Source organism: Silene latifolia, chromosome 10 (assembly GCF_048544455.1).
Source record: "Silene latifolia isolate original U9 population chromosome 10, ASM4854445v1, whole genome shotgun sequence".
NCBI classification, from domain to species: Eukaryota; Viridiplantae; Streptophyta; class Magnoliopsida; order Caryophyllales; family Caryophyllaceae; genus Silene; species Silene latifolia.
In genome coordinates, this window is record NC_133535.1 from 160,505,961 (window position 1) to 160,529,195 (window position 23,235).

At 40.8% G+C, this 23,235-nt stretch overlaps 2 protein-coding genes across 3 annotated transcripts; one reads left to right on the forward strand and one right to left on the reverse strand.

The window, feature by feature from the left end:
- Positions 1 to 11,936: 11,936 nt before the first annotated feature.
- On the forward strand, positions 11,937 to 16,640 carry LOC141606721 (receptor-like protein EIX2). 2 transcript variants are annotated; one of them, XM_074425976.1, is made up of 4 exons: positions 11,937 to 12,089; positions 12,267 to 12,379; positions 12,494 to 14,814; positions 15,232 to 16,640. In XM_074425976.1, exons 3-4 carry the CDS (start codon positions 13,176 to 13,178, stop codon positions 16,359 to 16,361), a joined length of 2,769 nt encoding a protein of 922 aa, XP_074282077.1. In that variant the 5' UTR covers positions 11,937 to 12,089; positions 12,267 to 12,379; positions 12,494 to 13,175; the 3' UTR covers positions 16,362 to 16,640. The 2 variants fall into 2 exon arrangements, with proteins under 2 accessions (XP_074282077.1, XP_074282076.1); XM_074425975.1 differs by having other exon boundaries at positions 11,937 to 12,379.
- A 1,768-nt stretch (positions 16,641 to 18,408) lies between these two features.
- Positions 18,409 to 21,321, reverse strand: LOC141606722 (uncharacterized protein ycf20). Its single transcript, XM_074425978.1, has 2 exons — positions 21,242 to 21,321; positions 18,409 to 19,021 (listed from the first exon to the last, which is right to left on the reverse strand). The coding sequence occupies exon 2, from the start codon at positions 18,998 to 19,000 to the stop codon at positions 18,524 to 18,526; it is 477 nt and encodes a 158-aa protein (XP_074282079.1). The 5' UTR covers positions 19,001 to 19,021; positions 21,242 to 21,321; the 3' UTR covers positions 18,409 to 18,523.
- Between the last annotated feature and the right edge of the window lie 1,914 nt (positions 21,322 to 23,235).

Consider the following 23,235-nt stretch of genomic DNA (forward strand, 5'->3'; position numbering starts at 1 on the left):
GGAAAGACACTAGAAGCTAGTCACATTCATTCCCAAAACAACAAAAACAAAAACACAAAAAAAAAACCCACCCAAAAAGCTGAGAAGATGTCAAAACAACAAGTAGTCGTAACCGACGAAACCGAGCTACACCAAGATGATACATTTCACCATTCTGGAGTAGTGCAACCCTCCACCGGCGGAGTAGTCCAACCGGAATACGGAATGCCGATAACACCGGACACACCGCCGCCCGTCAACCAGGTCACCATCATGGGACAGGTGGTTGACGTAGCAAAACTGAAGACACTCCTGGACCTAATTGGGAGTGCACCAGCTCACATAGGCACGCCGACACGAGCGACGGAAGCCATCCAGGAGACCAGGGCTCAGGGCGTGACTCCAAGAAACTTGAACGGAGCACTGGGAGAAGCAGACCCTATCAAGACGCCGGAGGAGCCCAAGGTGGTCGTGGTAAGCATAAGTCCTTCTCGCACTCGGGAGAGGACAGCGTCGCCGCAACACCGACGAGGCACACCCTGGGGGAACCAGCGAAGTCCGACTCAGGAGAGTCGGAGAAGAAGCCCAAGTCGAAGAAGGAGTCCTTCCCGCTACGAGGAGAGAAGCCGGACTAGGAATGCGAGGAGTCGGTCGCCGCGTGTCATCCGACACGTGGTCAAGCAGCCCCTCAGTGACTATGTCCTTGACACCGCCGTGCCACCTAAGCTGAAGTTGCCAACGTTCACGTACAAAGGAGACAGTGACCCAACCGACCACGTCGAGGCCTTTGAGTCTTACATGTCGGTATGGGAGCAGCCCGATGAGGTCTGGTGCCGGGTCTTCCCGACGACTCTGCATGGGATGGCTCAGAGTTGGTACAAGGTGCTTCCCGACGGTTCGGTATACTGTTTCGCCGACCTAAAGGACGCCTTCTTAGCCCAGTACTCTTGCAACAAGAGGAGGGCTGTGGAGACATCGGACCTCCTAACTATCAAACAGGAGGAGGGCGAGTCTCTACGAAACTATGTGAAAAGGTTCGACGGCGAGGTACAAAGAAATCCGGAGATCAACCCCGAATCGCGGCTTCGACCGATGAAGGGCCTCCCAAAGGGGAACTTAAAAGACGAGCTCATCAAGCACGGGGGCACAGGGCCTAGACGCCGCGAGGAAGATGGCCGACCAGGCCATCAAGGTGGAAGATTACCACAAGACCTGGTAGGCCCCGTGAGGCCGAGCCCTCAGAGAAGAAAAGCCGCCGGGATGACAGCCCGGATGAGAGACGCCGCGACAATAACAGGTCACGGTCTGATGAAAAACGCCGTGACAATAACAGGTCACGGTCTGATAGATCCGCCAAGAAACAGGACTCGACGGGCGCCGGGGGGAATTCAGGAATGTTTTACCAAAGGCATTACCATGACAAAACCCCTCTGGTCGCATCGGCCGCCCAGGTCTTCGCCCTAAGCAGAAGCGAGGGCCAGAAGTGGGAGCGACCTCCCAAGCCAAAAGGAGACGGTGACTCGAGCCAGTACTGCGAGTACCACGGTAGCATCGGCCACCTCACTGACAACTGCCGGCATCTGAAGAATGCCATTGAAGAGCTAATCCGGAAGGGAAGCCTCGACAAGTATGTAGCCAAAGGCCAGAAGACTGACGCCAGCGGCTCTGATAAGAAATCCGTTTTTCAACGGATAGGAGTGATCCATGTGGTCATCGGGGGAAATGAGAACGGTGGGTCGGCTCATGGGCACAAGCGGCACCTAAACGAGCTGTATCAAGCCATTAACTTTGTGCCCAACACAGCGACCCCCGCCTCCAGCATTCCCGATATGACTATTGGAGGGAAGGACTACGAGGGAGTCATCGCCCCTCACAAATGACCCCACTGGTAGTCAACTTGGACATATCCAACCACCTGGTAAAGAGGTGTCTGATTGACACAGGCGCCTACACTAACATCATGTTCAGGGAGTGCTTTCACAGCCTCGGCCTAAGAACCAAGGACTTGAGCCCCTGCACCAATCCACTATACAGCTTCTCCGGGGCTGGCCTGGTGCCCCTGGGTTCGATTAGATTACCGGTGATGTTCGGCGAGGGGAGTGCGGCTAAGAATGTCTTAGCCGAGTTCGTAGTCATTGACGGCTCGTCCGCCTACAACGTTCTCGTAGGCCGAGTCACTCTGAGCGAGGCCGACGCGGTAATGTCCATCCGGGCTCTTACACTTTTGTATGTCTCGGACCGGGGGGAAGCGCATAAGCTCGTCTCCAAAAACGAGAAGGACGAGGTGGTCAACGTCCAAATATCTGCCAGAGGGTGTAACTTACAATCCCTCAAAGTGGCAAAACAGTCGGAGAGGGGGAAAAGCTCATCCTCACCACCGGCGGGCGACCTCATGGACGCGACTGAAGGCTGACAGGGAAGGAGCGCCGCTGAAAAGACGTTAGGAAACTAGTAGACCTTGTGTAGCGGCGGAGGTGTCCAAAAAAGTTGTGGGCACCCCGACGCATTTTTCATATCTAATGTAAAAATCGACCTAGTCCCCCGACAAAACGTTCTTTTTCCACAGTCACTAGTCATCAGAAGCCGACGCCGACTCATACTGTCGATTCGACAAGAGCGGCAGTCGTTATAAAGAAAGAAGCCGACGCCGACTCATACTGTCGATTCGACAAGAGCGGCAGTCGTTATAAAGAAAGAAGCCGACGCCGACTCATATTGTCGATTCGACAAGAGCGGCAGTCGTTATGAAGAAAGAGACCGACGCCGACTCATATTGTCGATTCGACAAGAGCGGCAGTCGTTATGAAGAAAGAGACCGACGCCGACTCATACTGTCGATTCGACAAGAGCGGCAGTCGTTATAAAGAAAGAAGCCGACGCCGACTCATACTGTCGATTCGACAAGAGCGGCAGTCGTTATGAAGAAAGAGACCGACGCCGACTCATACTGTCGATTCGACAAGAGCGGCGGCGATCGTTATAAAGAAAGAAGCCGACGCGACTCATACTGCCGATTCGACAAGAGCGACGATCGTTATGAAGAAAGAGACCGACGCCGACTCATATCATCGATTCGACAAGAGCGGCGATCGTTATAAAGAAAGAAGTCGACGCGACTCATACTGTCGATTCGACAAGAGCGACGATCGTTATAAAGAAAGAAGCCGACGCCGACTCATACTGTCGATTCGACAAGAGCGGCAATCGTTATAAAGAAAGAAGCCGACGCCGACTCATACCGTCGATACGACAAGAGCGGCGATCGTTATAAAGAAAGAAGCCGACGCCGACTCATACCGTCGATTCGACAAGAGCGGCGATCGTTATGAAGAAAGAGACCGACGCCGACTCATACGCGATTCGACAAGAGCGGCGAATCGTTATGAAGAAATGTAGTCTTTGTGGCATCACCCCAAATAGTAGACGCTTCAGATCACTTAAAGTGGTAGACGCCGCGTAACACACTATCCGGCGCTTGACTCACACTTTGTCATAGACAAGAGCGGTGGTCCCCATGAAGAAATGTAGTCTTTGTGGCGATCACCCCAAATAGTAGACGCTTCGGCAGTCACTTAAAGTGGTAGACGCCGCGTAACACGCTATCCAGACGCCGACTCTTACTGTCGTACCGACAGGAGCGGCGGTCTCCATCAGAAAGCAGACACCGCGATGGTCGCGGCCAGCGCAGTTGATAAACAAATCAAAATGCCTTAAAAACGTTAAAAACAGTTGAGATACACACTCTAAACTGCCTCGGCCAAGCCAAAGCGGAAACAAAAAGAGACGCTCAATTAATAACGTAAGAGGGCAACTCAGACAAAAAACGGAAAAAGACCTCGGCCAAGCCAGAGGCAAAGTGGAAACACTAAATACCGTTGAGACGCTCAAAAGACATAAGGTAAAGACCTCGGCCATGCCGAAGGCAAAAGAAACGAACTCTTATTAATAATAACAGTTTACAGGCGAAAAGAATGGAGATAACGGCCGTCCCCATTGGGATAAACCAAAACACAACCTATCAAAGTTGTACAAAATACAAGGAAAGAAAAGCAAAAATTGCAAGTATCATTTGAAGCGCCAAAAGATAGCAGGGGGGGAGGGGCTTAATAATTAGCTCCCGAGCAGCTGAAGCAGATCTGCTGTAAACTTGTTCTCATCAAACAGCACATGGTAGTGTGTGAGGAGCTGAAGCAGATCTGCTGTAAACTTGTTCTCATCAAGCAGCCCTATGCCTGTTGCTGCTTACCATCAGCAGCGGTGGCCGCATCCTCTTCAATGGGCAACCCAACAACTTTCCTAGCAGCCTCAGCTTTGGCCTCGGCATCATCAGCCGCCCTCATTCTGTCAGCTTCCTCCTTGGCCGCCTTAGCCTTCTCAGCAAGAGCAGCTCTCTCCGCGGCCGCCTCCTTCTCCATCTTCGCCCTCACCGCCTCCTGGGCCTTCTCCGCCATGGCTTTCTCCTTAGCCGCAAGCTTATCATCAAGCAGCTCGTCATATCTGTCCCACGGAAAGGAATCATCAAGAGGGAAAAGCTCCCCGATCACTTCCCTAGCAGCTCCTTCGGCCAGGTCCCGGAATTCAGCGCACAGATTGGGGAGCATGACGGTTTGGAGCATCTCAATGTCCGCCTCCTTCTGCTTGATGATGGCCTCCTTGCCCCGAACCACCTCCGCCTGGGCCTTAAACAGGCCCTTGGATTCGTCCCTCTGCTGGCGATAGAGGTCGGCACGCCCCTGAACAAGGTTACACTTCTCCAGCAGCTTCGCAGCTTCGGCTGCCGCAGCCTCGGCCTTGGCTCTCTCGAAGGACCTCCTTTTCGGCGTCCTCCCCCGAGTTTTCTCTCGGCCAAGAGCGCCTTCTCGGCATCTCCCCTAAGCGTCCGCTCATTGAGGAGATCCGACCGCCGACGCAGACCACCGCTTAGTGGCATTGCGCTCATAAACGGCTCGAGCCACGGCCTTCTCCTGCTCCATGAGACGAGCACCGGTAGCCACGTTCCACCTTGCCAGCTCCCTAATTAGCTTCGTGCCTTCCTCTATAAGCTGGGAGACGGAAGCCTTCTGGGATGAAGGGACGGTGGTAACAATTTGACCACCGGCCTGCGGCTGGGAGGGGGAAGCCTTCCGGGATGAAGGGTTGACGGTGACACCTTGATCACCAACCTGCGCAGAGGACCCCTCCACCTGCTGCCCAACGAGAGCAAAAGCCGACTGCTGTTGGTCTGCAAAAATTTAATAAAGACATTAGTATCAGCGTGAATTGACTTATCAAAAACCCTGTCATCAGAAGCACCTAATAGCACGGCTAAATTTAAGCCACAAGCTAGGTTGGTACCGTGCTTGGCCTTCTTGGCCGGAGGAGACTTTTCCTTGCCAGCAGTAGAGGCTGTCCCTTTCCTCTTACGGATGAGGGAAGATTCCTCCTCATCGGAGTCCCCGTCCAGAATATCAACAATCTCCACCGTCTCCTTCTTAGGAGGAGGGATAGGAGTCGGAGCCGGTGTCGACACGGTCGCCGCCGAAGGTACCGTTTTCCGCGTCCGACGCACTACACCGCTAACGACCCTCGCCTGAGCCTCCTCCACGCTCAAGCCCTTCAGCCGTTGTTCCATAAGATCACTCGGCGACTTCCTGCGGTCGTGGGCTGAAGCCTTGGGATGTAAGTTAGCAACGGTTCCATATTTGTGCAGCCCCATTCTCCGAAGAATATCCTCAGACAAGTCCTTTCCAAAGTGGTCTGCGAAAGAAACAAAGCAAGAGTTAAAGTAGGGGAAATGAATCGAAGTTCGAGGAACAAGAGCATCAAGAACGGCGATGGGCCTCACACCGACCCCACTCACCCTGTGCTAGGGCCGGTATGAGGCCGACATGGCAGAGCGGCTCATCCTGAAGGATGATCTGCGTCGGGGGAATCCATCTTTTCGGCACCCCAATCTTGTCCACCTCAAAAAAGCCTCATTGCCAGCCTCTCATCCTCCTTGAGATAGACACTGGTGGCATCCATTTTGAGCTTCTTCCGGGAAACCCATCTATCGTGCTCCGCCTGAGTCTCACACCGCAAGTTAACTCGGTGCTGGAAAGAGCAGGGCAGCGGATAGTCATCCGGTACCTTAACGTACACCCACCGGCCTTGCCAGCCCTTGCAAGAAGAAAGTTTGTCGACAGAGACATAGCCCGGCTCCATGACCACACTGTGCCATCCGACGCGGCCAGAGAATGGTTTGAGATGGTGAAGCCGGCGGAATAGATTCACCGTTGGGGCCTCTCCCTTGAAGAGACAGAGCCAGACAAAGCCGATTACGGTCCTCATAGCCAATGGGTGCAGTTGTGCAACGGCAACGTTCATGGCTTTAATAATGGCCATAACGTACCCATTCAGCGGAAACCGGAGCCCATACTCCAAATGCCGCATATATACGCCGGTGTGGCCCGGTGGAGGGCAACACACGGCCTGACCCTCCTCAGGGATAACAATTTTGTATCCCGTACCGAAGAAAAAATGGCCCTCGAAATATTTCGCGCCAGAACAACTGGCGAGCTTATGGGTCCAAGCACGGTCAAGACGGACCTTGCAGGCGACGCCGTGATCCAGGACGTACTGCCTCCCTTCATTAGGACGAGGCCTCTCCACTTCATCACCGAAATCATCACCAAAATCACCGTAGGAATCGTCATCCTCCCATTCCTCCAAAATTTGAGGATCAACTTCAAGAGAAGGAGACCTAGGGCCCCCCGACGCAGGTTTACTAGGCCCAGCATCAACAGAAGACATGTTCGCAACAATCACTAACGAAATAAAAGAAAATTCGGTTGATTACCTTGAAGAAATACACTCGCCGGATCAAAAACTCTGAAGATTAGAAGAAATGGAAACCCTGGAAAGTTTAGAGAGATGAAGATCTTGGAGGAAAATTTGAGAAAATGAATTTGGTGGCCAAAATCACGGAATAACTGCCCTATTTATAGGGAGAAGCCCACAAAGAAGGACCAATCAGGGCACAGCCCATGAAGCATCAACCAATCAACGAACAGACACGTGTCGGACATGCAACCACGGAATGTCAATCGTTGCAACAGTTAAATGTCAATCAATGCTACAGTGACCAAGCGTATTCAACACGCCCGTTCACATCTCTTCGCCTGTTCATCTCCCTCAGCAAATTCCTAGGTACCTGCTCTCCGCCGGCCACATGATCGACCAAGCCAGGAAGCACCGGCCGGGGGCAATCAAAAATAACCGGCACTCTCAGCCCTGGTCTCGGCCAGCGTCACATTCTTTCCCACATCGGATACCCTTTACGCATCCATGTGGAGGGAGGATATGGTACGGCCTAACAAGAACCACGCCGATACATATGAAGAAGCCGATACCAAAAATTTTGCAAAAGTACTTACGCAGAATATACGCTCACATGCATCGGAGCCCATACCACGGCATAGACTACGCTGGGGGCAAATTGATGGGGCATATTCTGCACCGCTGACCAAGTCAACATATTGAGCAAGGTCAAGGGCATCCACAGCAAAGTCAATGACTCAGACAGTCTAGCCGATGGAGCCCATCGGCCTGTCACCTGGGTCTCGGCCAGGCAACCAGCTAGCCGGGGCATATATCCGCGTACTCATATCCAAGACCCTCGGCAAACCTACCACAGGTCCATCGGCCGAGGGTACAACGGTCTTTTCACCTAATGAACCACTTGGCCACTTGGCCACTACGTGACAAAAGGTGAATGCCTATAAATACTCCTCAACCTTCATTGAGGAAAGGATTCACAAATTAACCTAATAACCACTATTCATCTGGTAATATCTTCCTTATCTCTCTACAATATACTCTTGACCAAGTTACAACAACTTCTCTCTAAGTTTACTGACTTGGGCGTCGGAGTGAGTACGCTCGGCCAAAGCCGAGCCCTCAGTTTGTTCATCGTTTCAGGAGACCGCAAGGAGGATTCAAGCAAGGACATCATTCTACGAGCTACGAGTGGTAACAAATATCTGCTCTGGAATTATACCCGGAACAGTATGAATTTGGCACCTCGCCGAAAATATATTTCATAAAACGAATTAAAACTAAAAAGGTAAACAAAGGTATGTCGAGTGAGGTCAGACACCAAAACAGTATACATGCGTATTAATTATTAAGTACATACTCCCTGCTATTCAAAATAAACTCCCCCTTTCATTTTGACACAAAAATTAAGGGAACACACTAACTCACCATATAAATAAATTTGGACCACATAAATACACTACCCCACCATACAAAGAAATTTGGACCACACAAAAACTTGCCAAAAAATGAAATAGGGGAGTTATTGTGAATAGACGAAAAAAGAAAAACGGGAAGTTTATATTGAATAAGAGGCCAGGAGGGAGTATTATACACATTTTAAGTTTTAACATTCTTTTTCACAATTTTTTTATAACTTGAAAGTAGTTTATTATCGAATGTGTTAAACACAACATTTAACATTCATTTTACAAGGGAGTAGTCCTTTTGAGAGACGATCTATCAAGTAATTTAGTTTTTAAATATAGTAGCAACATAAGTAGTGAAACTAATATTAATCAGCAAGTCTCATTATAGACGGGGATATCCGTCTATAATGAGAGACGCAAATCGAATCCCTCTCACGAAGAGGCAAGTGAAAGGTTAAATGGTAACCCACTTGCCTCTTTGTGAGAGGGATCCGACCCGTCTCTTATTATAGACGGATATGAGAATTTTGATCTGAAAATTGGTTTTCTGTTAATTGAAATTTATACTGAAATGTAACACTGAAAAGAAGGAGGACGAAATGAAGAGAGAAGAAGGGAAATGGAAGAACGAAATGACGGTGATGGTAGTCGAATTTTTTTTTGTTTTTTTGTTTTTTTTTTTAAAAGAAAATTTAAATTAACTATACCTACTTTACGCAACAATTTGGTCTACTCGATTTTCAGTGTTTTCATTTTGTGAAAAATTCAGTTTTATTAATTTTACTTACGTCATTAATTTTTCATATCCTAAATATATCAGTTCTAACTTATATAATTTTCTTACTTAAATCTTCGTTAAACGTTTCATGTTTACTATAGAATTACGGGTATTCCCCCTATTCACATTTTCATTTTTTTTACCTTATTCTTTATTGTCAACAATATTTTAAAATGTCCTTATATATATTTATCGATTTTTATTTTTATTTATAAAAATCTGTACATTTTCATAAAATTACATAATCGATTATCTAACAATTATAATTTATCGTCTCCTTTAAAAAAAAAAGTATACAACCCCGTGAATTTTCACGGATGTTACACTAGTTGCATAGTAACCGTGTAACCTTGATCCAAGGCAAAACCAATCTAACCCTCTGTTTCAACTAATAATTTACGCTTTTTTTTTTACTCCATAGAACGATCTCATCGTGTAAATCGTACATCTCACTTGTACCATACTGATTTAAGGATTTAGCACCCAAAAAAACAGTTTCACTTATACTGAGAATATGTTATTTTAATAAGGCAGCTTAGATAAAATAATTTCACTACTTAACTTGAAAGATATTTAAACAAACGCATCGGTGATTGACGCTTGAGGAGATGAGTATTCCTTGTTTTATCGTAATATGCCGACTTAGGCCCATAATGCTTATATCGAATTGGTTAGACTTGTAAAATTATGTGCAATAAAATATCAAAACTCTCAGGTATACCACAAAGCCACAAACTCATAATAGTTAGTCTTGCTGACGGATAATGCCACTCACAAAACGGATAGGGGGGACAAGGTGGGGACACCCCCATGTGTTTCCCTCTCTCCTCTATTTGGGTCATTTGTGAGGGAAAATGGTATCCGTCACTCCAAAATGACGGATACGTGCCGTCACAAATGAGATTTTGTGAACTCATAAATACCCCCCACCGAAACGGGTTTCAGATTATTATTGACTTTTATATTAGTATATCAAATCTAAATTTTTAAAACCTCGTATAAGTGTGTATTTTTCACTTTTGTAATTTTATCAACTATATATTCTTTTACAAGAGTAATCAAAGGTAAATAAATGATACCGTAGAAACGATGGAAATAGTAATAATCTAATGTGACCAAACCCAAATTATGCATGGAAATAATATGGATAGGGTATACAAAAGAAAAAGAAGAAACGGAAATAATAAGGAGCTATACGCTCGACTATGGGTTTCCGGATAATCTCAAGACATTAAACAAGCAAGCAACAACAGCTCATATCTAGCTATAAATAGTGATGCATAAATGATGTTACTGTTTGATACATATCCAATTCTACAAAACTTTATAGAAGATGATTTTACATGCCAGACCATCCCATTAACCATAGTTGGTGGTAAATAATTTGAAACTTGGCTTATTTCCCGTTCAGCAATTTTACTTCATGCGGAATAATACAGAAATTGCAATGCATCGTATTTGTTGGAGATCCTCTTATCACTAGCAAATCATTTTAAGACAGAGTATTACTCAACATCGATTTTTACAACACTTGAAATTGATGCATAATGTTATAAATCAATTATCTGCACTTCAAACTTGATGTTACATTGCGATGCACATGTACGGTTCAAATTTCATCAGGTAAATAATCAGTTGGTTTTACGAGGAGAACTCTTTTCCCTTTGTGAAATTTTCCCTGACTCTTGTGAGTGCCTTTACAAAGGTGTATAGGAAAACAGAAGACCTTGACTTGGAGAAAAAGGAACATACATCGAATGTACTACATCCAACTTTTTTATTTTTTGAGCATATATGTATTTTTTTTTAGCTTATTGCCTCAAACTTTATTTGTTTTTGAGCATATGTATATTTCTTTGAGCATATTAAAGTTTATAAGTTAGATTTTAATATTTTTTCCGTCATTTTTTAGAGCTTAATTTTTAAGTGAATAAACTCAGAAACTTTATAGTAAAACTCAAAAACTTTAAAAATAAAACTCAAAAACTTGATTAGAATACTCAAAAACTATAGAATTGGAGGTAATACATCAGATGTATAATCTTCTTACTGCCTTGACTTGTTAGTACTTATTTTATATGGATGGTCCTCAACGTCGGCAGCGCGTGAGTGGGTGGAAGAAGGGGGTGGGTCCATAGTGGCTGTGGTGTTTGGTGGGTCCATGGGTGGTAGGTAAGAGAAAGAAGGGCACAAAATCTCATTGAAGACGGCACGTATCCGTCACTTTGGAGTGACGGATACCATTTCCTCTCACAAATGACCCAAATAGAGGAGAGAGGGAATCACATAGGGGTGCCCCCACCTTGTCCCCTTATCCGTTTTGTGAGTGACATTACCCATCACTTGCTACGACCCGTCTTCAGCAAAACTAACTGAAGAAGGGGAAAGGGAGTTTTAGTGGGGAGTTATTTACTTATTTTATTTGCCTTGGTATATTTCCGGGAAATGAAAAATAGAGAAAAATTATAAAGGAGGAGGAATTGACGACGATGGTTAAAGTTAATTGTAAATACGAAATTGGGGTTGGGACTTGGGATGACAATCTCACCTCATCCTTTTACTTTTAGTCGAGTAGTTTAAAAAGTTAACAATCAGTTTAAATTTACTCCCTCAAAATGCATTTTTATCATTGTTTCAAACCTCCAATTTAAGTGACTTATTCCGTTTGTTTTTGAACTTATTATCCATTGTAATACTTTTCAAAGTATAAGTTAGTTACGCCTCAATGTATTAAACTATTATTGTTATAATTAAAATATTTTCAAAACAACAACCTCGATCAAGATTAATATTCAGAAACTATTTTTTAATATTACCCGGCCAACGGCCGTGCATGAATTCTAGTCAAGAATTATTTAGGGAAAGTGGTCAATATGTGACCATCAATATTCGGATTGGATCGGATGTGGTCAGGAAAATTTGGGCCCGGCTTACTTTTGGAATCTAGTCGGGTTATTCCGAACGGTTGACCGGGGTGATTTTACTACGATTCTTTCATGATGAGGTAAAGTAGACAAAAACAAAAACAAAAAAAACACAGATTCAGGAATGTTCTTGACAACCCAGAATCATAAATTATTGTATTCAGAATCATCATCGTCATCAAGATGAGAACTTTCCCAAAATTTGTAAGTATGTTTCTAAACTTACTACCCAGAATCATAAATTATTCAACACACAAATCAATTTCTGTAAACCCTCCATTTTAAAATCTCCTTTCTATAATTTCCCAATTACCCACTTCAAATAATCATCAAATAAGTCATCTTTCTTCTGAATTTGACGATTAATTGTGTAATTGATAGTGGTAAAAGGGTTGATTTTGCGATTGATTCAAGGGAAATGTGCTGGTTTCAGAGGAATTCAAAAGAAGGGATGGATCTTTTGCTTACTGGGGTGCTCTCGAATGTTTATACAGGTAAAACATCCCACTTCCGGTATTCTCATCTTTACAAATTTAATGATTCTGCTGTTCTACCTGTAATTACAAAAATATCATTATCGTATCGCGTACTGCTCCCCTTAAATGCAGGACTCGATTAAAGAACCACATGAAGGATTTAAGCAGTCAAAATTAGGTACCTGTGATTAAAGAACCATACTTGATATGGATGTTTGGAATGCATCTAATTTAGACTCTTCAAACCTAAAAATGGGTTTACAAAGCTTTTACCTTTCTTAATTCTGGGTTAATAAAAACCCTAATTTTAGTTAAGTTATGAATTTTTATGCTATTGTGATTGTTTGCTTCATTGTGTAACATTCGTCTTTGACTTGAGTTGAAACTTTTGTTTCAGACAAATAATCATATGAGGGTATAAAACCGAGTCGGAAAATAAGTAAGAACATATTCGGAAATAAAATATGGTGTGAGTTGGGATATATACACTCTTATGTAGATGGTATTTTGTAATAAATCAAATACATGGTGGTAGTTTGTAAAATACCGTAAATAGTAGGTAATTATTAACAATTTTCACTATAGAAAATGCACTGTATTATTGTAGAACACTCCTTTGTCCGTATCAAGCAAGTGGAAGTCTCTCTCCTTGTTGTGGGGGGTTGCAAAGGGTCAGTACTTTTTGACTCTTCAAACGTAAATAAGACAAAGACTTTTCAACTTTAAGTACCATCTTCTTTCCCCAAAAAAATAAGAAGAACTGACAGTAAACTCCACTAAAACAGAAAACTCAATCTGATTTCCACTTAGTATAATGGCAAGAATCTCGTTTCTCGTTGTCATTGTTCTTTCGCAAATGTTCCAATCCTCAGTATGTGTACATGCAACTGAACTTGAATCATTAGGCTTAATAAGGTGCAAAAAGCATGAACTTGATGCATTGTTAAAGTTCAAACAAAGTTTCACCCAAGATCCTAAGAAGCTCCTTTCTTCATGGGTTGGTCAAGATTGTTGTCAATGGCACGGAGTCACCTGCGACAATGTTACTCATAATGTTGTCAAGTTGAATCTCCGGACTCAGCCACAACAATTCTATACTGGTTGTCTGCCCAATCCTCAAGTTTCCATGGTATCTTCTGGAGTAAGTTCTTCTTTGCTCGAACTCAATCTCCTAACTCATTTGGACTTAAGCGGGAATGACTTTTCTGGAAGTCGAGTTCCAAATTTCATAGGATCTTTGAGGCACTTAAGGTATCTAAATCTCTCTTCAGCTAACTTTTCTGGCCCCCTTCCCCCACAACTTGGCAACCTCACAAATCTGGTACACCTTGATCTTCATTTTGATTATGTTTGCACAACTACAACACGTGGTTTATATGCTGAAGGTTTCAGATGGGCATTTGGCCTTTTAAAATTACAGTCTCTTGAGATGAGCAGTTGTGACCTGTCCCGAGCACACGACACATTTGAAGTGCTCAATACACTTCCTTCTCTTTCATCACTTGGCCTATCTTTTTGTGGATTAAATAACTCGCATTTATCAGAGGCATTAATAGGGAATAATACTTCTAATTCATTTTTCCCCACTCTTCAACATCTTGATCTTGGGTCCAATAGCTTTGAAGGTCCACTTCCACCTGTTCTTAAGAATATGGTTTCTCTTCGATCACTCTCTCTCCGTTACAATAACTTAAATGGATCAGTTCCACTCTGGCTTAGAACCATGAGGCATCTCGAAGTTCTTGATTTGACTTACAATAAGTTTAATTATGTGGAAGGTGGGATTATGGGAATTATGGGAAATCCTTGCAGCTTCAAACACTTGGATTTGTCCTACAATATTATTACCCAAGGAGATATCCTAGAGCCTTCTATGAGCTCATCTGTGTGTGATGCTTTCGAGTTAGAATACCTTGATCTACATAATAATAATTGGATGAATGGTAGTTTGCCATCTTCATTGGGACAACTCACAAACTTATATTACCTCGATCTTTCAAACAGTGAGTTCAAAGGTCAAGTTCCAGCATCTTTTGTGAATTTGTCAGCTTTGAAATATTTGGATTTGTCATACAATCAGTTGAGTGGATTGATTCCGGATGATTTTATTGGACAATTAAATGAGATAGAGCATATAGATATTTCATCAAACTCCCTCCAAGGTACCGTTTTCGGAATTGGTAACCTCTCTAAATTGTCGTATTTGGATATGAATTTCAACCATCTTAATCTCAATCTTGACTCGAGTTTCAACTGGCGACCTCCCTTTCAACTTCAAACTTTTAATGTTCATTCATGTGTGATAAACACGGTGTTTCCTCAATGGTTAAGGAATCAAACTCAAATTGTATACTTGGATCTTTCCTATACCAACATATCTGGAGAATTGCCCGGGTGGCTATGGAACTTGAGCTCTTTTAAAGAATTACGTCTTTCTGGCAATCAACTAACAGGTTCAATGTCAAGTTTTTCTTTAATCCATGATATTAAAATCGGTATTTATGCAAAGTAACGGCCATTATGTAAATGCCTAAAAGATTTTTCAATTTACGCGCCAATGATTTCTGATATATAAAAATTGTCTTATATAACCAATATGGTCTATAATTGCTAGATACTTAGCTAATACAAGAACAATAAAGCCAAAACCTAAAACTAGATCAATATAAAAAAACGAAATGCTATTCGTGACTGATGCCACTATTTATTACTCCGTCCACACAGTTATTTTTACCCCATTTCAATAAAATACTTCTCACAATCTCACATATATTAGAGAAATGGGATGAAAACAAATGTGCGGAGGGAGTAATATCCTTGAAACCTAGGAGGATTTTTCAACAAATTTCTCACAGTATCTTATCTTATAGGATCTTTACCGCAACATGTAGCTTGTGATGGGCTTTATGGTTGTAGCTTCGTCTTGCTGGACCTTCACAACAACTTTCTTACGGGGACAATACCTAAATGGGTGGGCAATTTACTACATAATACGGAGGAGATATATTTGTCTTCCAATCAGTTATCGGGGACAATTTTTAATGGAAATAATGGTTCATCACTTTTTAATATTGGAAACGACTTAAGGGTGCTTGACCTCAGTGACAACATGTTGTCCGGAGAGATACAATTTGGAAATGTTGACCAGGATACTCCTTTGGTAATCCTCAGTCTACGACGTAATCATTTTAATGGGCCCATTCCCTCACAACTCTGCAATTGTTCGTTGCTTCTAGTATTGGAACTTGCTCAGAATGGTTTGACAGGGCACATACCTCGATGTTTAGGCTCCGTTGAATTTTACAATTTTGAAAGTGATATTAGTGGTACAAGCCTAGAAATTGTAGAAATTGTTAAGGGAATAGTTGAAGTGTCCACCGGAACAACATTGGGATCCATAATTGACCTCTCAAGCAATTATTTAGTTGGTACAATACCCGAAGAGCTCACAAATATATCAGCGTTGTTTGCATTGAACTTGTCGTATAATCATCTAACAGGACATATTCCAGAAAATATAGGCAACTTGAAGACGGTTGAATCTTTGGACTTGTCGAATAACCATCTTTCAGGGACTATACCAGATAGCTTGTCTTCCATACCATGGCTAAGCAAGTTGAATTTGTCCAACAACAACCTACATGGCCGAATTCCGACAGGTACACAACTCCAAACTCTTGACAACCCATCTATCTATGCGAACAATTCTGGTTTATGCGGGTTTCCCTTGAACAATTGCACTGAAGTTGACTCGCCAACAAGGCATGCTGCCGGAAAAGATAATGTTGAGAAAGAAGATAAATATGATAAGATGTGGTTCATCCTAGCCGTAATGTCTGGTGTTGCTTCCGGATTTTGGGGCGTGGTTGGAACTTTGGTGATAAAGAGGAGTTGGAGAGAATCTTATTTTCGGTATGTTGAGGATCTTGGTGATAGAATTTATGTGCCAATCAAAGTGAGAGTAAACAGGTTTAAGAGGAGGTTTAATGAGAATTCGTAAGGAAGTACGGGGTAGTTGGTATAAATTGAGATACACAGAAGCACTCTGATGCATAATAGATGTTGTTAGTGAATAAGGATTTGTATGTATGTATGTATGTATGTATGTATGTATGTATGTATGTAGTATGTATGTATGTATGTATGTATGTATGTATGCCTTCCCTTTTACTGCATTATGTGATTTGAACTACTCTATGTAATGTGTAATATACGGACTTGATGCCGTTGTAAACTTGTAATATGCATTTTAGTAATGTTTTCAATTTAAGATGAAAAATGCAATGGCGAAACTCTTCAGTTATGACACGGGGGCGTGGAAGGAGGCTGGAATGTTGGTGATGATAAATAATAAGCCTGCTGAAACCAAGTTGTATACTCGATCAGAAGCCATTGCGGAATATTTTTTTCAACTGAATTCTCACAAATGAGGTTATTGCTAAAAGATTTGATTTTGTGATCCATTCAAGGGTTTTTCATTATTTGTTGGTTTGCTAAAAGAATTAATGATGCAATTAGTTGTTTTAATTGGATGGTTGAGAATTACTGGATTGATCGAACTATACCGCAATAGATATAAAGGTATGAATCACACGCTTCATTACTCTGAATATGTATAGAGATGTATCAACTGCTTTGTGTTCATTTTTTTGCAATCTTAAAATCACTGTGAATTCTAATACACAAGAGAACCCTGATGCATAATAGATCTCGTTAAAGAATAACATACAGATTTGTTTAACAATGGCGTTAACTTATGTTTCTCCGTGTGGTAATGTCTGGTATTACTGCATTATGTTTCTCTATGTACTCTGTAACATACGTAGCCTTTTCAGCACAAGTTTCTTAGGCATGTGTCAGTGTGTCACATGTCTGATGGCCCCGGCCGGGGTGATCACCCCCATGAAACGGGAGTGACACAGTTCTATACGCGGTTTCGTTTTGACGTGAGATTTCAAGAATTGCTTGTTTGAACTTGTCTCAAAAGGTTTGTCTTGAATATAACATATTATATTCCGAGAATACATGTAAATATATAAATACATGATTAAAAAAAAAACAAGGAAAAAATCATAATTTTTTCGACTTTGAAAGAACAATCAAAATTACAATCTCTTAATTCTATTTGCCTAGAATGAGAGCCGAGAGGGAATCGATAGTCTTATCCTGCTAGAGATTTCATGATACGTAAGACAAATGCAGGGGTCAAGAAATATTCTTTAAGGAAAGCGATTCGTGACAGTTTTGTTATCAAGTTACCATTTGCCGATTGGCATTCCGAGGAGTGCCAACCGCAGTACTTCTCCAACATATACTCCAAAACTAAGTCGGCCCGAAGCTGTTCTCGGCTTGATCTTAGGTTCATCATTACATTTTGGCCATCTTTGTTGAGCAATTCAACAAAGCTACTCACTATCGAAAGAAACATAAAATAAGAGTTCATATACCCCGTTCTAGTTTAAATGCAGCTCATCTGACTATCTTTGACAATTACTTTAATATTGAACAGGTAAAAAAAAAAAAAAAAAAAGGTTTCAACAGATGGGTATTTTGCTCGTTGCCCTCGAATGCAATGTCTTCGAGGAACGAGCTTCACTTCACGTCGAACCAAATCCGTCTACTGCACTGATAGGCGCAGCAGGCACGTGCACGACTGTTGCTTTCCTTTCAACTTTTCAAGAACATCTAAGTACAATAATCCGCTCTTCCTTCTTCCTCTGAGTTCAGCCTTTCTCAGTGCTATCACTAGGTTTCCTTGGCTATGCTATAATTTGAAATGCTACAAGCCTACAACTTTGAAATAGACGCCATAGTTCAGTATCAAAACTCTTCTCGTGGCTCGTTTACCTCTTTCAACACCACAAGGAAACAACATTGCAACATTACTATAATCTACAGAATATCATTTCAAGCAGATCTTCACGGAAACAACACAACACTAGCGATGCCATGTAAATTGGTGCGAATACAAAAAAAATTGGAGCTTCTGAAGTGATTCATCAGTTCAAAAAAAAAAAAAAAAAAAAAAAAAAAAAAACGTCAAGAAATGAAGGGGCAACATGAATTTTATACCAAAATTGCAGGAGTAAATGTTGCACTAGTTATGTATGTACATCACAGTATAGTCTAACCTAATCATCGGCTCAAAGCGCCTATATTGGGTCAACTAGCGAGTTTGAAAGCATCGATGAATAGACCATAAGTGAATCCCATCTTGAAATTGTTGAGAAGGGCAATGGGGAAGGTTACCTTTGATCGACTATAATAGAACTTGGTAGAAAATTCGGTAAGGATAACACACAATACGGCAGCAATCACATCATTCACCCCCAAAGCTCCAAAAGATAAAGAAATGGTTTGTGCCACGTAAAAACCACCTAATAAGGCGATCCCTCCAAAGAGAGCCCTCCGAGAAGGACTTTTGAAATAGTTTCGTGATATGTCAGGTACAGTGCGGATAATATCTACTAATCTTCTAGGGCCCTGATTATCTTGCACAGCTTGGATAGGACGGACACGTAGAGATGATGATGATGATGATGAAGTACGTCTCACAAAGCTGTGATATAAGATCTTTGATGTTGGATGTAAACCGTAATTAACAAGGCTCACAGGGCTTATAATCATTGCAAGTGCCATGGGAACGATTAGAAGAACTCCCTGCATGGAAAACAATGTTTAAGATGTGCACAACTGAAAGCGACTTTTTCGAGTTGCATGTAAACTAGTAGTATGGAGTACTTGTTTTTTATTTATCAAAAATAAAAAATCGGGGTGCCTGCACAGTTGCGCACAAAAAGATTCTCGATGTTATGACTACATGTACGGCCACCCCTGCTCAGGCTTACTGTGCACATGAATATGAATTTTCAGGTATTCACATCAGATCATGCAGGGAGAACATTTTAATAGCTTAAAACAGAATGACTCGACATTGACGGCATAATAATCATTCGTTTCAATATACAACTTAAATGGAATATAGTGTGTATCTAAGCACATTTAAGTTTCGCTTTTCTCTTGTTTTTTTCTTGAATTTCTATTTGGGCTTCAATTAACATGATAACTAGCAACAACAGCAGTACAACACTTCAAGCCGGCTACCCGATCGAAAAGTCAAAGCTGAACCCGGTTTTCAAATACGTGAAAAAAACAAGGCATTCGGTTTTCGGGTACCCAAATTCGAAACACAGCATTTACCCTTTTACACAGAAGTTCCCGAGATGAGAATATCACATTGAAACAAAACATTCAGCCTCTTCCAGACCAAAACTCCCATAAGTTTTACTCCCTCCGTTTCATTCATTTGTTTACCTTTGATTAAAATGACCCTCACAAAGAATATAAAAGGTAAACAAATGATTAGGACAGTCATAATCCAACTATAAGGCTGAGTATCGACCTATGCCTCAGACCTAAGGCCGTAAGCTATTTCAGCGGGTTCCTATTCAAGTCTAAGGTTTTTATACATAACCCACTTCTCTAGCTGATTAGCCGACGCCTGACAGTTTATGCCGATATATAATTCCAGGATAAACCAATTCCCACGGCAAACTAGAAGCTAAGCTAAACATGATGACAGCAGTCAGCACTCAGCAGCAATTGCCTAATCCATCCCAAATACTTATGCAAGACGAGAGCTATTTCAAACGGGTTCCTATTCAAGTCTTTTTTACATTTTATGACCAGTTCTCACCAAATACCATCAAATCACACTGAACAGAAATTAAAATTAAGGGATATTCTCTCGTGTACTCCTCAACTTTTTCATTTTCTAAGATGTACCCCTCTTTTCTTGCAAAAAAATTTTGACTGTCAATAACTCTTGGCTACAAGTTCAGAATACGATAAACACCGTCTTGAAGAGGTCTTCAGTTTGAAAAAGAATTCACCGACGTCTCAACTCGTAGTCGGGAATTATGGTCAGTCAAAGTTTATTCGTTAAAAAAGCTTTGACCAACCATAAGTACCGGCTACGCGTTCAAAAAACGGGGATTTTTTTTTTTCAAATTCAAAGCCTTGAAGAGATAATTGGTTTGAAAAAAAAAATTACCGTTTTAGAGAATTATTGTTGGTCAAAGTTTTTTTGTGAAAAACGATGGGTACACCTTAGAAAACGAAAAAGTTCAGGGGAGAGAATATCCCTAAAATTAAAGACTTCAGCTTTTGCCATTTTAAGCTCCACATCTTACAACTACCATCTTTACATCCTCGCAAATACTTGTGCAGGGCCGTTGTACACAGGTATTTGTGTAAAACCGCCACAAAAAACTGACCAAAATAACCTCTAAAAGCAAGTTTCAGTAACTTATACAAACTGCATTATGAGTATAACCGCCTTTATAATGTGGGTTTACATTGTAAATCCGTTTTACACCAGATTTTCTGATCAATCCCAGAAATATCAGAAAGTTTGGAACTTTGAAACTCGATCTTACAGTTTGCATCTTTATATCCCAGAATTAGCCCAGATTTTCTGATCAATCAAATTGCTAGCAAAATGATTACATTAACTTCACATCAACAAACAAATTGGAATACCTTATGAAACTATTCAATAATTCAACCTTAATAGGTAATTTTAATTAACAAGTATGTCTTTTTAATACATCCCGTCCCAGTCATTTGTTTACCTTTGATTAGAATACCGCTTACAAAGAATAAAAACGGTAAATGATACAGAGGGAGTACGAATTACTGAATTGGGCTACTGAATTTCATCAATCATTAACTCAAGGGGTATCTAACAAAAACAAAAACAGCAGCAGCAAGAATAATATGAAACCAACATTAAAATTAAGGATATGAAATTAATAAATTGGATAACTAAATAATGATCAGAGCTTAAAAATGAGCAAAAATGGAGGTGTGGGTCCGTACCAGTAATGGGTAGGAGTCGAAAGGGGGTGGTAGTCGGAAATCTCTCCCAAAGGATTGTGAGTTGTATTTTGGGAGAGATTTTAAATTAAGACGGTTTTAAGTAAACTAATTGATAATCAATACTATATATTAAATCCATAAATCAAGGGACTTCAATGTAATTAAAGAAAGTTATACAAATTAATTATACTATATAGTTTTAAATCACTAGCACCATGTGATGGACCCGATTAAGGGATCTAAATGCAAATACTCCCTCCTATTCAATATAAACTTCCCTATTTCCTTTTCCGTCTATTCACAATAACCTCCCTATTTCCTTTCTTGGTAAGTGTTTGTGTGGTCCAAATTTAATTGTATGGTGGGGTAGTGTATTTGTGTGGTCCAAATTTATTTATATGGTGGGGTAGTGTGTTTTCTTAATTTTTGTGTCAAAATGAAATTGGAGGTTTATTGTGAATAGGAGGGAGTATTATATAGTATAGTTTGGGTTAAAATTAAATTAGATAGAAACTTGGTAACTTTCCTAAACATTTGTAAGAGACTAAAACATGGTCAATTTCCTTAAAATAAAAAAATTAATTAAGATAGTCAATTTCCTTAAAATAAAATAATTAATTAAGATGGTCAATTTCAAGGAGACTAAAAGAAAGAAGATGCTTGGTAATTTTCCTAAATATTTATAGAAGACTAGAAGATGGTCAAGTTCCTTAAAATAAAATAATTAATTAGTATAAACATGCACACTTATGGTATTAATTATTATCATCATAAAATTATATATTAAATTTAAAATCTATGCAATTTTATTAAACTTTATAGTTTATTGGATGTATAGAGATGTTAATTATTTAACATACAAAAATATAATATAAGTAGGTTATAAATAATTCAAGTTAGATTCCATAATATATAATATTGCACAATTCTTTCGATTTGATTTAACGCATATATGTAATATATTTATATAAATATATAATCCTCTTAAATTTGCAATAATCCTCTTAAAATTGCATGCCTAAGTAGTAAAAGTAATTTCGCCAGAAAAGAATTGTAGTAACATTGGAGATAGTTATATGATAGTAATAACTCATTTGAATAGTAAAAGTAACAATATTATCAGCGAGATTAGTGAAAGTGGTAGAAACAACAACGGAAGTAGTGAAATAATCAATATTAATACGGCAATAGTGAAAATAACAATAATTACGGCGGGAGTAGTGAAATTATCAATATTAATGCGACAAGAGGACAAAAGAATAATAATTACGGCGGGAGTAGTGAAAGTAACAATGATTACGGGAAAGTAGTGAAATGTTATTACTATTGTTTCATTAATAAGAGTAAAATATTAATAGCGGGAGTAGTGGATTTATCTCAAAATTTATTTCATCGTAATTTTAAGATATGTCATTGAAAAATGTATTATTGATAAATTTATGGGTTATGCAATTTTAAGTAATTTTATTTAATGAAAAAAAAAAAATTAATGGTAAGTAGAGGTAGCCCGGGCGAAGCCGGGCAGCAATACTAGTAATGTATAATCTAGAGACTTTTTATTGGGTCAAGTTGAAACTTTTTATCATGGTTCACTTGTTTGGGTTTATATTGTCCCACCCGAGTGTATCATGTGACCTACAACACGTTTAAAAAATAATAATAATACGAGAGTGCGTAGTAATTCTCGAGTTAAATTCGTTGAATAAAGGATTCATTACTACTAATACTTGTATGAATGTTTGAATAAGTGTTGATTTTTTTATTACTATGATTTTAAATTTAAATAGATTATAGATATTCACATAATAAGAAAAATTTAGAGGTTATAATAGCAAACGATTTTATGATTTTATCTTATTATTTTCAAGGGGTAGTATTCAGTTCCGCTTTATCTTATTATTAAGGGACTTTCACTTAAACCTAGCAAAAATTATCCGATCCAGATGACCGGGCCTAAATAAACGACCCGACACCAAACTCAAGATCCGCACTTA